Source organism: Panthera leo, chromosome B3 (assembly GCF_018350215.1).
Source record: "Panthera leo isolate Ple1 chromosome B3, P.leo_Ple1_pat1.1, whole genome shotgun sequence".
In the NCBI taxonomy this organism is placed as follows: domain Eukaryota; kingdom Metazoa; phylum Chordata; class Mammalia; order Carnivora; family Felidae; genus Panthera; species Panthera leo.
In genome coordinates, this window is record NC_056684.1 from 57934734 (window position 1) to 57951265 (window position 16532).

The 16532-nt window shown below is 44.1% G+C and overlaps 1 protein-coding gene across 2 annotated transcripts in view; it reads right to left on the minus strand.

Moving 5' to 3' along the window:
* SQOR (sulfide quinone oxidoreductase) overlaps nucleotides 1-16532 on the minus strand; it is a 48783-nt gene that overhangs the window by 12718 nt on the left and 19533 nt on the right. For both annotated transcript variants that reach the window (XM_042942129.1, XM_042942130.1), the window contains exons 2-6: nucleotides 14758-14998; nucleotides 11574-11744; nucleotides 5111-5164; nucleotides 2557-2751; nucleotides 346-555 (exon numbers count right to left, since the gene is read on the minus strand). In XM_042942129.1, coding sequence (XP_042798063.1) covers nucleotides 346-555; nucleotides 2557-2751; nucleotides 5111-5164; nucleotides 11574-11744; nucleotides 14758-14991 — 864 coding nt within the window. In that variant the 5' untranslated portion in view covers nucleotides 14992-14998. The remainder of the gene's footprint in view (nucleotides 1-345; nucleotides 556-2556; nucleotides 2752-5110; nucleotides 5165-11573; nucleotides 11745-14757; nucleotides 14999-16532) is intronic.

A 16532-nucleotide genomic window follows, 5' to 3' on the forward strand; every position in this document is an offset into this window, starting at 1 on the left:
AAATCACCAAATCCTCCATTTAAGGAAGTCCTTCCTGAATTCTAGGCAGACCTGAAGTCATCAAATATTTTTGGCTGCTTCAAGTGACTCAGTAGAAGAAAAGTGGAGATACAAAATAGGATATAAATTCACTTGAAACCAGGAGATAAACCCTCCTCAGCTCCCATGCATGCAGCCCCCCTCTTTCTCTTCCCCATCCATTCTAGTCCACCTTCTCTCCTATTACTGCCCTAATATGCTCATTGGAACCAGCCTCCCCCAGCATGCAGAGGGCAACAGGGAGGAGGGAGCCAGTTGTCGGCATCTAGGGCAGTGTTTCACCGACAGCTGGACCTCACCACTCACTGAAATCACTTGGGTCTCTCCAGGTTTGTCCAGATTCTCAAAAACGGCCTCTTGTCTATCGGCTCGGACTTCGATGAGGTTTTGCTTGTAGTTAACAGTGAGGTCCCTCTCCTGGATGATCTCCTGCAGGGCAGCAGCGTACTTCTTAACCCCAAAAATTGCTCCGAGGGAAGTGTTGAAGATGATATTGGCCTTGGATCGCTTCCCCGTCTGGGAAAAAAGGAAAGAACAGAAACAGCCGACACCAAAGCATTACTTCAGCCACTTCGTTTTTTAACTTACACAAGAATTAAAACCCTTACAAGAGAGCTCACCAGCTTTCTCTATCACTAGGCACTGGTGGGGCGAGTCCTCCTTCTTACTTTCTGCCAGTGACACAGCAACTAAGGGCACATTTGAGTTGGGGGGGTTAAGAGGGCACTGCTTATTTGCAGGCCAGAGATGAAGGTCAAGTCCAGGGAAAGATGGGCTGAACTATTTATTCATATACTCATTTGTTCATTCACTCAATAAATACTTAATGAGGTCCTAGAGCTGGTCAGGCACTGTTCTAGGTGCTGCAGGAACAGTAGTGAACAAAGTTCCCGTCCCACTGGCTCATACACACTAGAATTCTTCGTATGTTTCAGAGGCTAATATTCTCCCAGATGCCTAAGATCTTATGGCGCCTGAAAGAGAAACTTCCTCTCAGCTGTCCAAGACTTAGAAGAAAAGAGTTTTGCAGAGACAATTCCAGGAAGGAAGAAACAACTTGTCTCCTCCCCTTTTCCTTTGTTCAGTTCCTTTTCAGATTTGCTCAGCTGAATCATACTATTTGAAAGAAGTGAGGTGGGTGAAAACCTCCAAAGGCTGTGCCATCCAGGAATTCTCTTAAATCAGAAGCCATTTCTTAGAAATAGAAAAGATGAGAAAGAATGAAATATGGCCTTTTGCAGCAACGTGGATGGAACTGGAGAGTGTGATGCTAAGTGAAATAAGTTGTACAGAGAAAGACAGATACCATATGTTTTCACTCCTATGTGGATCCTTAGAAACTTAACAGAAGACCATGGGGGAGGGGAAGGAAAAAAAAAGGTTAGAAAGGGAGGGAGACAAAACATAAGAGACTCTTAAAAACTGAGAACAAACTGAAGGTTTACGGGGCGTGGGAGGGAGGGGAGGGTGGGTGAGGGGTATTGAGGAGGGCACCTGTTGGGATGAGCACTGGGTGTTGTATGGAAACCAGTTTGACAATAAATTTCATATTTAAAAAAAATAAAAAATAAAAAAATTTTAAAAAAGAAAGAGAAATGATGAGTCCGACTGTTGCTTAATTCCCCGGGGGAGTTGGCACAGGTTTGCATAACTCAGATGAAGGCTTCCCAGTGTGGTTCCAAGCACACGTCCAAAGGTTCTTTGGTCCCACCTGCCCCTTCCCTTCTCTCCCCTTCTCTCACCTGTCCCTTTACAGAACCACAGACTGCTTTGAATCCTGACACTGCCTCAAGTCAGACCACGCTGTGGTAAACCACATGTGACATGTCACACAAGGGCCGGAGGGTGAGAGCAGCTTCCCGGAGCTTCATGCCAGGTATACTCAAGCTGTGGACACTGGCTCTGACATGTATCTTTGAGGAATGCTGGAAGTGTCCCCACCCAAATACCTCTTTCCACTAAGGTTTGAAGTTCTAGGTCAACATTTTTTTTTTGTCTTTAGAATTGGCATTTGCCTACTGTATTCTCAATGATGTTTATTAAGAACCTGAAAATATACATAACCTTGAACTTAAGCGGGAGCAATTGAGGATACTGTATGTGTAAGAACAAACAATGTACAACAAATTGTCCAACTTTATGGAAATATTTAAACAATGTCTAACACGGCTCCCCAGTAGATTTCTATATACACATTAGAAAGTATGTCACAAAGACTATTTAATAACAATGAGTACATCTAAATTTGCATGGTATGATTGTAACCATGTTAAAAAATGTACAGGAAAAAAAATAGAAGGATGTGTCAAATTGATAACAGCAGCTATATCAGAGTAATTGGATTATAGGGACTTCCTTTTTTTCTAGTTTATAAGCCACCAATTATATAATTTTGTACATATGTAATAAAAATTGAGAAACCAAAAAGGTATTGTGACAAGGACAAAATGGAATTCTGGCATCTCTTTATTAGCACCGTCTGCCCTCCTTGTCTCTGTCCCTGGACAGGAAGCATACCTTCCTGAAATAGGCTTCTGACAAATACATGATCTTCTGGGGGGCCCCAGCACACTTTACAGGGGTATTCGGGAAGGTGAAGACGGCATTGCCCTCCTTGAAGTCCTGCAAAGCTTTCCATGTCTTCTCTACTGTCTTCACCGAATAATTTGACCCGATTTTGGGATGCTCAAAACCTTCAGGTAAGCCTTTAATCTGCAAGAAAGCACAGCAAGAAACTAGTTTTTTAACAAAAGTGCAAATTCACAGGAGTGTAAATTTTTTGACCAAAGTGCAAAAACTCTTGTTTAGAGCCTTTGTTCTCTGCCATTTCTATAACCTCTCAAGTATTTCAGTCCAATTATTAGCGCCCAGTATTCACACACACATTAGAGCAGGCAGGTAGGTGGGTGAGGGATCTGCTAAGACCAGGGCTGTGGGGCCTGAAGTCAACTGTCAACCCGCAGAATGGGCCCAGCCCCAGGGAACCCCTTCGCCTCCCTGGCCTTGAGACCATGATTTGGACAGACCTCTTCCCACCATCACAGGGAGGACAAGAAGCCAGCCATACTTCCCTTTTGGAGAACGAGCTGCCATCCTGGGAAGAAGAAGAATGACAGACAGAACCAAGACCCATACTGTCAATAATCGCAAACGTCAACTACCCATTATCGAAGGTTGTACCGTATCAGACTCTTGGCAAAGGCAGTAAGGGCAGGTAATTAAAAACATGGACTTGGGAACCCCACAGATCTGGCTTGAGTCCCAGCTTTTCTACTTACAAGTGTTATGACCCTGGGTAAATTACCTAATATCCCTGAGCCAGTGGGGTTTCAAAGTATGGTACCTGGGAACTTCCTAGAAATGCAAATTATCAGGCCCCACCCAGACCTACTGACTCAGAAACTCAGGGGCAAGCCCAGAAATCTGTTTTAACAGGATCTCTGGGTGGTTCTAATGTACACCAAGAAGTTTATGTTCCTCACCTATAAAATGGGGATAAAATAACTGCTTCGGAGGGTTGTTGGCAGAAGAATGTGAAACCATGCATGGAAAGCGCTTGGGAAAATAACACCCACGCAGTAAGTGCTCCATAACTGTTAGTGTATTCCTGCCAGGAAGATTACCTGGGTGCTTGTCCTAAATGTTAGGAGGTTGATAGAGGACAATGAAGATGGAATAGATTGAGTTGAGACTCAGGCACCAGTTCTTCCAGCAAGAGCAGAGAACTGTCAAACAACAGTCATCAAGATGCACTGGTCCTTCAGAACCCTGCCAGGCTGCTCTCCAGGCCATAGGGCCACCACTCGACACGCATCCCTCAGCTCTCAAGGAAACAGAGGGCTATGGTCTCCTCCTCGGTGTAAAAAGCAACCATTTCTCCGATCATATCTCCTGCTGCGGTTTAAGTAGTTATAATATCAGCAGTCTCAACAATCATCATCATTATGATTATCATTATTATTATAGAATCACCTTGTATTTTAATGTTTCTGAAGTTTCACCCCATGCTAACAGTGGATATTCGCTGCATGCCTCTGAGACAGGTAGGAAAACAGTACTGGCTCCTAGACACAGACGAGGAAACTGAGGAGAGCAAGGTTGAGAGACCCACCTAGAATCTTACAGAACCAGATGCCGAGGCTCCTGACCACTGCCTAGGGTTCTTCTCACACGACCTCCATACTTCCTGGTTCCCAAAGCAAAACGCACTATCCAAGAGACAAACAAACAGCTGATCTTTTATCTCCCTCATCACTTTTCTCTAGTTTGAAGACATTGTTGTCAAGGAAAAAGGTGCCACAAAGTGGTAACCAGGTTTATTTTAGGGAGACTGGTCACAAAGGGCCGTTTATGACTCCTCATCCAATTCAAGTTGCTTCCCTGGGAACTCGGGAGCAGAGAGGGGCAGGGAGAGTCACAGAAAGAGAGGAGACCTCACTCCCCCTTTGGCCGAGCTGGCCAGGGAGCAGGACCTCACACTGCAGGGACTCCATGGAGCTTGGGAGGGGAAGAGGCAACTCAGTCCTACACAGCAAGGTAGTTTTCCTGTGAGTGTGAAAAAGCCTGCTGTTTTGCAAGAACTGCCATTAGGGATGGACATACTAAACTCAGATTGAAGCTTAAAGCTAAAATATATCATTATCACTGACAGAATCTTAGAGATGATTTTTCAAAAACCATAAAAAGACCACTGAGAAGAAAAAAAACAAAACAAAACAAAACAAAACTAAGAGGATCCCTTAGAAATGTTTCTTGTCAAAACGAATACAAAGCAACTAAATACAGCATTTGATCTTAGCATAAGTAGGCCAGTGTAACACAGAAGTAGTTTAAAACGGTACCTTCTCAGGTGCCTGGGTAGCTCAGTCCATTAAGCGTCAGACTCTTGATTTCAGCTCAGGTCATCATCTCACAGTTCTTGAGTTCAAGACCTGTGGTGGGCTCCACACTGTCAGGGCAGAGCTTGCTTGGGATTCTCTCTCCCTTTCTCCCTGTCCCTCTGCCCCTCCCCTGTGTTCTCTCTCTCTCTCTCTCTCTCTCAAAAGTAAATAAATAAATCTTAAAATAGTACCTTCTCATAGTCCAGCTGGATTCCAAGAGCAATAATAAGATATTTGTAGGAGATCTGCAACACAAAACAGTAACATTTTAGACCAGGATCCCAGGAGCGGCAGCCCTCAGCCCCACCCCTGTGTGGCCACCATCATGTTTCCATTTTTTAATGTGTATGCCTTGAGGCTGTGGTTGATGGGCAGGGCACAGGGAGGGAGGCACACTCCAGTTTGCCATCATGTCTGCCATTCTCTGTCACCTCACACCTCACTGTTTCGCAGGTACTGTATTGTATAACCACCCCCCGCAAGGGCTTGAGACTCCTGTATTTTTACATAGTGGACAGCGACACAAAGAAGTCACAATTATTTGTATGGTGCCTGCATTAACACTTTCTCATGCTGAGGGGTGGGAGAATCACTTCCTCATCTTAAAAGACAATCAACTTTCTTTAAAATCTATGGAGTGATGTGTGAATCCCAAGCAAATCTGACCTGTCGTGTGGATTGGACCAACATTGTGAGAAACTGCTCTTTTGAGGGCCATGGAAAAAAATGTGATATAATGTACCTGATCTTACTTAATGATCTATTTATAACCTAAAAGCTCCCTCTTTAAACATGGGTATTGTGATCACTCATGCCAAGGGCAAAGTATCCATATTTATCATGATGGAAATGTGGGTTTAAGATCAGAAGGAAGACAAGTTGAGGCCAGAAGAGTGTAAGCAAAAAGGATATAAAGAAACAGAACTTGCAGGGGCAGCTGGGTGGCTCAGTCGGTTAAGTATCCAACTCTTGATTTTGGCTCAGGTCATGATCTTTTGGTTTGTGAGATCGAGCCCTACCTCCAGCTCTGTGCTGACAATACAGAACTTGCTTGGAATTCTCTCTCTCCTTTTCTCTCTGTCTCTCTGTCTCTCAAAATAAATAAATAAACATAAAAGAAAAAGAAAGAAAGAAAGAAAGAAAGAAAGAAAGAAAGAAAGAAAGAAAGAAATAGGACTTGCCCTGAAAACTAGAGGTGGAGAATGATTGTAATGAAAGTCAGGAGCCCAGAAAGGAGAAATGGATTGTAATTAATTATCACAATCTTGTACTAAATGGAGAAGCAGAGCAGCGAGCGGAGCAGGTCACAATTGAAGAGAGAGAACTCCAAGACCAGAGAGTGCTTGGCTCAGGCTGGGGATCCATGGGCAGCAAGCTTCTGCAGAGGTCTTGCCCTGGGATCCAGGAGGCTCAGCTCCAAGGTCACCTCTACAGTGAGGCCTTCCAATGATTCCTCCCCACTGGCTCCTTCTGGGAGCTCTCTTAGTGTGGTGTACATGATGCATTATAGCACTGGTGCTATTATATAGGAGTAATGTCTCCTTCCACTACATTGACGACTCCCAGAAGATAAAGGTTAGGTCTTATTCTTTATATTCCTAGAATCTAGCACAGCCACTAAATTAAAGTGAGGAACTCAGTAATGTTTGATGGGTGGATGGATGGATGGTTTCAGTTGTTTATGAAATATATAATTTTTCAAAGTGGATAATATACACATCTTCCTCCATATGATTTGTCTATTCATGACAGCTGTGCCCTGAAACTCCTTGTTCTGTAGGAAAGTGTACCAGGCCCATTAACTACCTGACTGAACTATGTTGAGTCTTCAGGGTATGTGAGGTCAGATGGGACATGGGGTCGGAGCGGGAGGTGATGATCTACAGGCAAAACATGAACACTATCAACAAGAAAAACCTTTGGTTTGTATCTGCCCTGACTGTCTAATAAGAGCATAATATTGATTATTTTTAAGGACTAGTAACTGTCAAGTTTAAAATTATGAAAAAAAAAATCATTAAGGGAGAATAAACCCTAAGAGAGCAAAGAACAAAAAGAAAGCCTCAAGCCTTCTGAATGAATTCAAGTTTTGAGGCCAGATGATCTAAATCCTAAGGAATTTCAAAAACTTGTAGACAAGACTTTTGAGCAATGACAGTGAACAGTGTAGACATTGCCAGAAGGCTAAATACAGGCAAATATTCTAATTTTATACAGGGGAATGGGGGCAGTAAACTCTGATACTAATAACTTAGTAGATAGGATGTCCTCCATTGCAAAATTCTAGGCTCATTTGCTAAGCAAATGTCTCTTAGTGATTTGGGAAAAGAGCTCCAACATAGGTTCACAGATTGTAAACTGCTTTCAGTCAGTCAGCAGTCAAGAACCATGCTGGCACATAGTAGGTACTTAATAAGAATTTCCTGTTCCTTTTTTTCAGGTATTCTTTAAAACATAGTAACAGTAACATTTCTTGAGCATGCACTCTGTGCAGGGCACTGCTCTAAATCCTTCACATGTTTTGGGGTGCTTGAGTGGCTCAGTCAGTTAAGCATCCGACTTCAGCTCAGGACATGATCTCCTGGTTCATGAGTTTGAGTCCCATGTGGCGCTCTGTGCTGACAGCTCAGAGTCTGGAGCCTGTTTTGGATTCTGTTTTGGATTCGGATTCTCTCTCTCTGTCCCTGCCTCACTCATGCTTTCTCTCTCTCTCTCTCTCTCTCTCTCTCTCTCTCTCTCACACACACACACACACACACACACACACAATAAACAAACATTAAACATTAAAACAAATTTTTTTAATCCTTCACATGTTTTAATCCGTTTAATCCTCAAAATAACCCAATGAGGTAGAGGTGGTATTACTAGTCCCATTTTATACAGATAAAGAAACTGAGACACAATTTGTTCACAAATATTTATAGAGCACCTTCTATGTGACAGATCTTGTGCTAGGTCCTGGACAGATAACACCAAACAAGAAAGATACATTTCCTACCCCTCCAAGAACTCAGCCTAGTGGGTGAGATAGGTATTACCAGATAATCACACAAATAATTACTAAATCACAGAATGCTGTGATAGCGTCTCCAGGGGATACCTGACCCAGTCCAGTAGGTTAGGGAAGGCTTTCCTGAAGGGGTACAGCTAAGGTAAAGCTAAGTAGGAGTTAGCTAGGGAAAGAGATAAACTCAGCATGTGAAAATGTCCTTGGGAAGAAAGAGGCCAAGGCATGTGAAATGAAAGGAAAATCTACTGGAGCAGAAATGAGACAGAGAATAGAACCAGAATCAGGTTAAGTCTGGAGAAGGACAAGGGCCAGCCCACACAGAGCCTAAGGGACACATTCCAGACAGAGACCCTTGCATCAGGGAAGAGTCAGAGACACAACGAGGCTGGATTTCAGCAATCCCTTCAACTCAGTCTTGAAAAAATAGTGAAGTGTAAACTAAGAATGGAATAATTTTGGTAAATTTTTAGCAAAAAATATTTGCTGAAGAATGTTGATTCATTGATGCAAGCTAGAAAAAGCTCTCTAGAGACAGAGATTTGGCTTTACCAAATTAAAACCCTGAACTTAAATGAATCTATCATAGATAATGGCTAGGGGAAAAATGTTAATCGGATGACAGAGTCACAAATCCAAAAGATCCAGGCAAATTGGGAAGAGGAACTAAAACCAACAAGACAACATCTCCCCCATGAGATGTTTTATGCAGATCTCTGATATCTGGCTAACATACTTAATAAAATCTTGGAATAAAGTCCTGCCAGCTCACGGCAATTTCTTCCCCAGCCCTAAAACAAAACCTGCAACTTTCCTAAGAGTCTGAGCCTTACATGTCTAAGGCTCAGAAGTGAGAACATCTACCAGTGCCTTTCATTCTTAAGACATGGGACAAGTTTATGATTCTTAAGATATGCACAAACCCAACCACAGAGGACTCTGAGCCATACGTGTAATATGAAGGGGTCTAATCAAGGAGGCAGGCACTGCTGTACCAAAGAGGTGATATATGCTGTCAGGGACAGGTGCCCTGGCCCCACAAGCAGTGAACTGGCAGAGGAAATGAGCCCCAAAGCTCAAACTTGTGAACTATGAATAATCTTCTGTTTAATTCTGTCTGTTCTCTTAGAGACAGACAAAAGAGACAGAAAATAAGTTCATCAACAGGGAGAGATAAATAATTTTTAAGTATGTATATATATATATATATATATATATATATATATATATATATATTATGTATAGAATATGATATATATCATATATGTAATATATAGAACATATATATTCTAATCCATTACATATTTCCATATCCATATATGGCTTTCTACATATATATACATACATGTACATATATGTATGTAAATATATGCACATTTATGTATGTATGTATATATATATATATATATATATATATATATATATATAGCCTGACTTGACATTGGTTCATATGAGAAAAACACCCAGAAGTTTGAACTGACCTCAAGCCCAGCATGAATCAGCATTGTGGTAACTGCCTGCTAAAAAGGCAAATGCTAACTTAGGCTATATCCAGTTGTGGGAGAGAATGATCTCACTCTATTCTGGGCTATTCTGTAAAGTTGCCTATTCTTCCAGGCAACCTTTTTCATGGGGGCACTAACAAGCCAGATGATGTCCAAAGCAGGGTAGAGAGAACAGTGAGAGGATCAGAGACCACAAAACAGGAGAAAGAATTGAGGAAAGTGGAGACAGGGCACAAATCTACCTGAAGAATAGATTTACACAGATGCTAAGAGCCATCTTCAAACAGTTGAAGGATTCTCCCACAGAAAAGAAAAGATATTCTTGGCCAGGCTACAGGATAAAACAAGGAACAAGAAATTATTGAGGCCAATAACACCCTGGGGGTCTAACAAAGAGTATGAAAGTAGTTACAGAAATGGATTCTGACTCAGTAAAGGCAAAAATTTCATATAACATGTCTGTCTGTCTGTCTGTCTGTCTGTCTAAAAAATGGAGACAGATCACTTGTTATCAGAGAGCTCCTTGACCCTGGGACATGTAAATACCAGCCCATTTTAAATTCAATCCCTCTCCCACATGCCCCAATCTCAGTTACTCTGCTCTATTTATTTTCATTAATACTCATCACCTTCTAACACACTATATAATTTACTTACTATGTCTATTAGTTATCGGATGCCCTTCCCCACTTGAATATAAAATCAAGGACAGTAAGGATTTTTGTTTCTTTTTGTTCACTCATGCCTAAATCTGTATCTAGCTTATAGAAGATGCTTAATAGGGGTACCCAGCTGGCTCAGTCAGTAGAGCATGCAACTCTTGATCTCAGAGTCATGAGTTTGACCCCACATTGGGCATAGAGCTTATGAAAGAAGAAGGGGAGGGGAGAGAAGGAGAGGGAAGGGAAAGAGGCACCTGGGTGGCTCAGTCAGTTAAGCTTTCAACTTTTGATATCAGCTCAGGTCATCATTGAGCCCCGAGTCAGACTCTGCTGAGCACAGAGCCTGCTAGGGATTCTCTCTCTCCCTCTCTCTCTCTCTCTCTGCCCCTCCCCCTCTTGCTTACACACAATCATGCTCGCAGTCTCTCTCTCAAAGTAGAAAATATACTTAATAATTATTTGTGGGAAGAGGAAGGCAGGCAGGCAGGCAGACAGACAAGCAGGCTGGCTGGCTGGCTAGAGAGCCAAGATCAATAACGCTATAAGGCAGGTACTCCTGATCTGGGTTTAGAAAAAAGCTACAAAGAATCTGAACTCAGTGAAATTAAATGCAAAATTTGGTATGAATGTGAATTTTCTAGACAGGGCTTATTTTCAGGTGTTCAGAAAGATCCATGACCCAAGGAAGGGTTACAAATGCCTGTCACCAATGAGCCCCTGCTTAGAGGAAGGGATTGGACTTGAAACCCTTCAGATCCCCACCCACTTCCAGATTCTACAGCTCTGTGAAAATGCCAGAGTGCACCGCCTGCCACAGCCGTGAGCGTGGCAACAGACAAGAGGACGTGACACTGCAGATGCCTCCTGAGCCCATCATCTCACCATCCGCCCTCATCCCCTCAGTCAAACACAGGGGCTTTGATCTCTGGGTGATGGGAGGAGACTCTAAATGGTACTGAACACTTGAGAGCCTCAAGCTCTAGCCACAGAAAATCTTCTTAGCCCTGGTACAATCCAGACTCACACAGTCCCTTATCACTCTGGCATAGCAACCCCTGGTGTAACTAGGATGGATATTTTTCCACATCCCCTTCCTCTGGGAGGTCAGCCATCAGGTAAAGAAGCTGGCAGTTTCAAAGGTAAAAGAAGGGAGGTGCCTGCTATTTTTAACATGTAGCAGTAGTATTTGTTGAATAAACATTCAGATGCAAGATACTGTACTAGGCAACAGAGCAACAGTGGGTGTTCAACAAACACATGTCTTAGTTGTTCATTTATTCAGCATCACTCAGTCCTTTTGTCTACCCCATCCTCCAGTCACCACATGCTTTCCCACCTCGTGCTGTATCAACACACATACATCCATGAACACACATTCATATATGTTGCTCTCTCTCTACGAAGCTGTCTAGCTTGGTAACTGTTGTGCATTAACACAAGCCCTGATTAACAAAAGCCAAAGGACCCCAGTGGTTACCTCCTTGCCATTGTCTGTGTGGATGCAGTTCTTGTCTGGGTTCAGCTCAATCACTCTGGCTTTGATCCATTCTACTCCAGATGGTATCACACTCGCGGTGGGACGGCCTGACGAGGATAACTGTTTGGCACCTGCACCCACCAGCGTCCAGATTGGCTGGTAGAAATGTCTCTGAGAAGCAAAGTATTTGGCGATTCAAAAGGGTTAAAATTAAAGGCACATGAGCTAGACTCTCAGTTACTCCCTTCCAACCCTTGGATCATCACAAGTAGAAGTCTTAGAAGTTTAGCCTCCTCCCTCCATTGGTGTCTCCCATTATGCTAAGCTCTGAAGGGCAGTCACCCAACATAAGAATTCTGCCAAGAACATTAAAAAAAAAAAAGCCATTAACTATGTTTCATGACCATTGTATTATTTATTGCTCAAAGTTGACTTGGTGCTTAACACGTACATGTTATATATACATGCATACATACATATACATGATGGATACATTTACGCACACAGACATAAAGGAAAATCAAGCCTAGAATCCTAAATATGGTTCCTTAGAAGCATCTGGAGGCTACAGTAAGTCTGGAAAGTTTATAACCATTTTTGAGGAGTCTCAAAACTTCTTTTTTTTTTAATTACAAAAAAATTTTAGTATTTATTTATTTTTAAGAGAGAGAGTGCGAGTGGGGGAGGGGCAGAGATAGATGGAAACACGGAATCCGAAGCAGTCTCCAGGCTCCGAGCTATCAGCACAGAGCCCAGTGTGGGGCTCGAACTCGTGAGCCACGAGATCATGACCTGAGCTGAAGTCAGACACTTAACCGACTGAGCCACCCAGATGCCCCTCAAAACTTCTTTAACTTCCAGCTGTGTTTCCCAAGCCCATGGAAGACTACACACATTCCTTATCAGCCCCAGTACACCCTCTTCTTCTCTCTGAGGCTTTATACCTGAAGCCGGTAGGCACCAGATTCTACCTTACAATGCCAAATTCCCACTGTGTCCTGGAATTCTCCTGCTTCAGATGGTCCTCTCTTGATCTAAGTTAGTTTCAAAAGTTCTAGACTCATGGGCAAAGGGCAGATTGATCTAATGGCTTCTGAGAACCCCAATACACTCATGGAGTGGCCTGGGGGACCAAGAACTCTCAACACTGTCAAAACGCCTTAATCTGGCTGGACAGAGTTGCCAGCCACAGAGCAGTAAAGAGGGTATGAAAAATGGCTTTGCAATCTCCCTACAGCCAGTAATGGATGTGATCAAAGATGAGGGGGGCAGACGCCTCCAATGGTGAGAACTTACTGATTTCAACTCCATCTTGAACAGAAAAAGGAATAAAAATAGAAGCCCAGACTCTTTTTCAGACTACACACAAGCCTCAGCTCCACCAATCACAACACGGGACACGGGAAGGAAAGTACCAAACCCCTGAGCCCCTGGCAGCACCTTTGAAAGACTCCTGTCCCAAACTTCCTCACGGGGAAGGACCAGGAGGCCAGGATTCTGGCCTCCTAAATTGTGCCCATTGCTTCAGAAGAGCCCTCATACAAAGAGTAACCCCAATGGGAGACCTGCCCATGGCTTAGCTATAATACACCACAGGCCCCTGACAGAGCTCTCAGATCACTGTGATTTAAAACACGGATCCAGGGGCGCCTGAGAGGCTCAGTCGGTTAAGTGGCCAACTTCAGCTCAGGTCACAATCCCACAATTTGTGGGAGCCCCACGTCCCTCTCTACACTGACAGCACAGAGTCTGCTTTGGATCTTCTGTCTCCCTCTCTCTCTGTCCCTCCCCAGCTTGCTCGCTCTCTCTCTCTCTCTCTCTCTCTCTCAAAATAAACATTTAAAAAAAATTTTTTTTAACATGGATCCTGAATCAATCACTTTAGAAAGGAAAATGGTAGGGCACACCCCCTCTACTCTACTCTCAGATCACAGCATACAGTGATTACAACAGAGATTACAACAGAGATTACAACAAAGCCCTAGGCAGTGCATGAGGAACTGGGGAGACTTCTTGAAAAGGTGTGTGCTTTTCTTGACCTACCCTCCCCACCAAACAGGCATTGGATCCATTTTGCTTCCCTCCCAAGGGCACAGGCCCCAATGGGTACATACCTAGTACCTTAGGAAACCTTAGTCAAACCCCCAAAACTCTGGAATCATTTTGCTGAAGCTTTGCTGAAGCTTTGAGGACCACCTTAAAATGTTGTGCATGAAATAGTGCCATACAAACACTTCCCAACTTCCTTTCTGGTATCTCTACCTTTTTCTGCTTTGTTATCTATTTGTAAACCTTCGCATTTAAATTTCCCAAACCCACTAACACCTTTCCCAGAGGCCTCCCTGCTGCTCAACTCATCACCCGTTCTCCAGACTAGAACGGAGAAAGGAAAGTACAATGGTCACTGATTTTCCTCTGGATGCTGGGTTGGAATTGGGAAGCTTTTGTGGGTTGAACTGTCTCTCTCAAAAAGATATGTTCAAGTCCTCCCTCCAGTGCCTGTGAATGTGATCTTATTCGGAAATAGGGACTTTGCAGATGTAATCAAGTTAAGATGAGGTCAGACTGGATTAGAGTAGGCCCTAAATCCAAAGACTGGTGTCCTTATAATAAGGTCAGACGAAGACACTAAAGACACACAGAGAGAAGGCCACGCGAAGATGAAGGAAGAGACTGGAATGAAGCAGCTACAAGCCAAAGCATGCCAAGGATGGTCCACGACCACCAGAAGCTAGGAGAGAGGCCTGGGACTGACTCCCTCTCCCCTCCACAGCCTTCAGAGAGAGCATCACCCTACTAACACCTTAGCCTCCAGAACTGTGAACAAATAAATCTGTTGTTTTAAGCCACAAAGTTTGTGATAATTTGTTATGGCAATGCTCAGAAACTAATACAAAGAAGACCATAACAGCCCAGAGATCTGTCCTCTCTCTCTCTCTCTCTCTCTCTCTTTCTCCCTCCCTCCCTCCCTCCTCTCTCTCCTCTCTCTCTTTCTCCCTCCCTCCCTCCCTCCCTCTCTCCACCTTCTCCCAGTCCTTTTAGACAGCCTGCTTTTTGTGCCCAGAAGGAGAAGCACTAATCTGGGAACGTGACGACACAGTGCCTGACAGCCATCCACGGCCTACCCCTGAACACACAGGTGCATGTGCACACACACTCACGTACTCAGAACAGGGACACTTACCTCACTGGGCTCGACGACGGCCACGTTCTCTGCACCCACTCTCCTCTTCATGCGGGCAGCCATGGTGATCCCGCCACTGCCCCCACCCAGTACCAGCACTTCATAGTAGTTCTTGGCTGCAAGGCTGGCCCCTGTGTGCAGCCGAAGTGGGCCAGCCTGCTGAGTACCCAGCCTGAGGAAGCAGGCAAAAAGCCGGGCCCGGGGACCAGACACCGCAGTGGCCAATGGGGTCATCTTCAGGCTGGAAAGGAGCAGACAAGGCCGTGCGTAAGGTAGGGACCCTATGGGACTAAAACGTTTTCTTTCAGGGAGGAAGGGGGCGCTGGCATCTGACCAGCTCTAGTTGGTTCCCACCATCTATTCTCAAGACCCTTATATTCCCATCCAGCTGTGGTCAGAAGTCTCCTGGGAACACTCCACTGATAGTTAATAATTGGCTAAGCTTTCTATTACTCTCCCTCCTTCTTTCAGGACCCCTAGGACTTTTGTTTGAACTAGAACTTACCTTTTAAGTTCTAATAATTTGCCTACACTAGGGCGCCTGGGTGGCTCAGTCAGTTAAGTGTCTGATTCATGGTTTTGGCTCAGGTCATGATCTCACATTTCATGAGATGGAGCCCCACATTGGGTTCTGTACTGACAGCATGGAACCTGCTTGGGATTCTCTCTTTCCCTCTCTTTCTCTGCCCCTCCCCTGCTCATTTTCTCTCTCTCAAGATAAATAAATAAACTTAAAATAATAATAATCATAAAAATAATTAGCCAACGCTTATCCTTGTCCATCCATAAACCTAGGGTGTCACCCATTCTCCTCTCAGGCACACTCTACAGCTGTTTCTTTGACCTTTGAGCCCATCAAAGATGTAGGAGTCCACGAAGAGACACCTGTACAATTCCCTGCCATAAAGGGCACCCCAGATCTTGATGGAACAGAAACAGTCCAGAAGAAACCCACCTTCTGCAACCTGGAGTTCAGAGCAAGGTAAATGGGGCTGTTGGCCCCACTCAGAGGCCTCGTGGCTCCGCCTGCTCACGGACATGCAGTGTAATCAAATCACTGGCTGCACATAAGCAAAAGCCCTCCACACCCTTGGTAATTGCAACTCGATGATTAAAAGGCCATAAAAGGAGCCCTGCCTGGTATCATAAAGTTATATTTTATGTAAAGAATCTGCACATGCTGCTGACTGGTCTTTTATTATATCCAATTCAGTAAACAATCTCTCCTTCCCAGTTCCCCCCAGAGACACACTTTACCTTTAGGCAAAGGTGTCTCTTTGCTGAGCCGTTAGTGCAGTGGCAGTGAGAAAGTGAAAGCTTCTCAGAAACTGGCCCTGGCTTCACCCCATCCACAGAAGGGGCCCTACACCTTGGATGCCACCTACTTACCAACAGGTGAAGGGCCCAGACTCAAAAATATCACCTTCTCTGGGTATTCCGTGGCCCAAATTTCACCATCAAGTTTAGTCCTCTGGGTTCAACAACCCTTTATTAAAATGCAAACACAGCTGGGGGATAACACTTCCAGCTGCTGAGGTCACTAACTTCTTACTGGGAATGATTTAATGATATGATTTTCCCCCAACAAAAGAAGAAGAAGGCTACAGGAGGGGATTAAACAAAGCCAAGAGGGGGAAAGGACATAAAAGGAAGCAAGAAAGGCTCTGGAGGAGGCAGAATCAACCTAGTGGGAAGGAGGAGCCAAGTGCTGATTTTAATTAGAATTAACTATTCCAGGGTTTGGGTACCCACCCCACCACCCCCTCCCCGCCCCC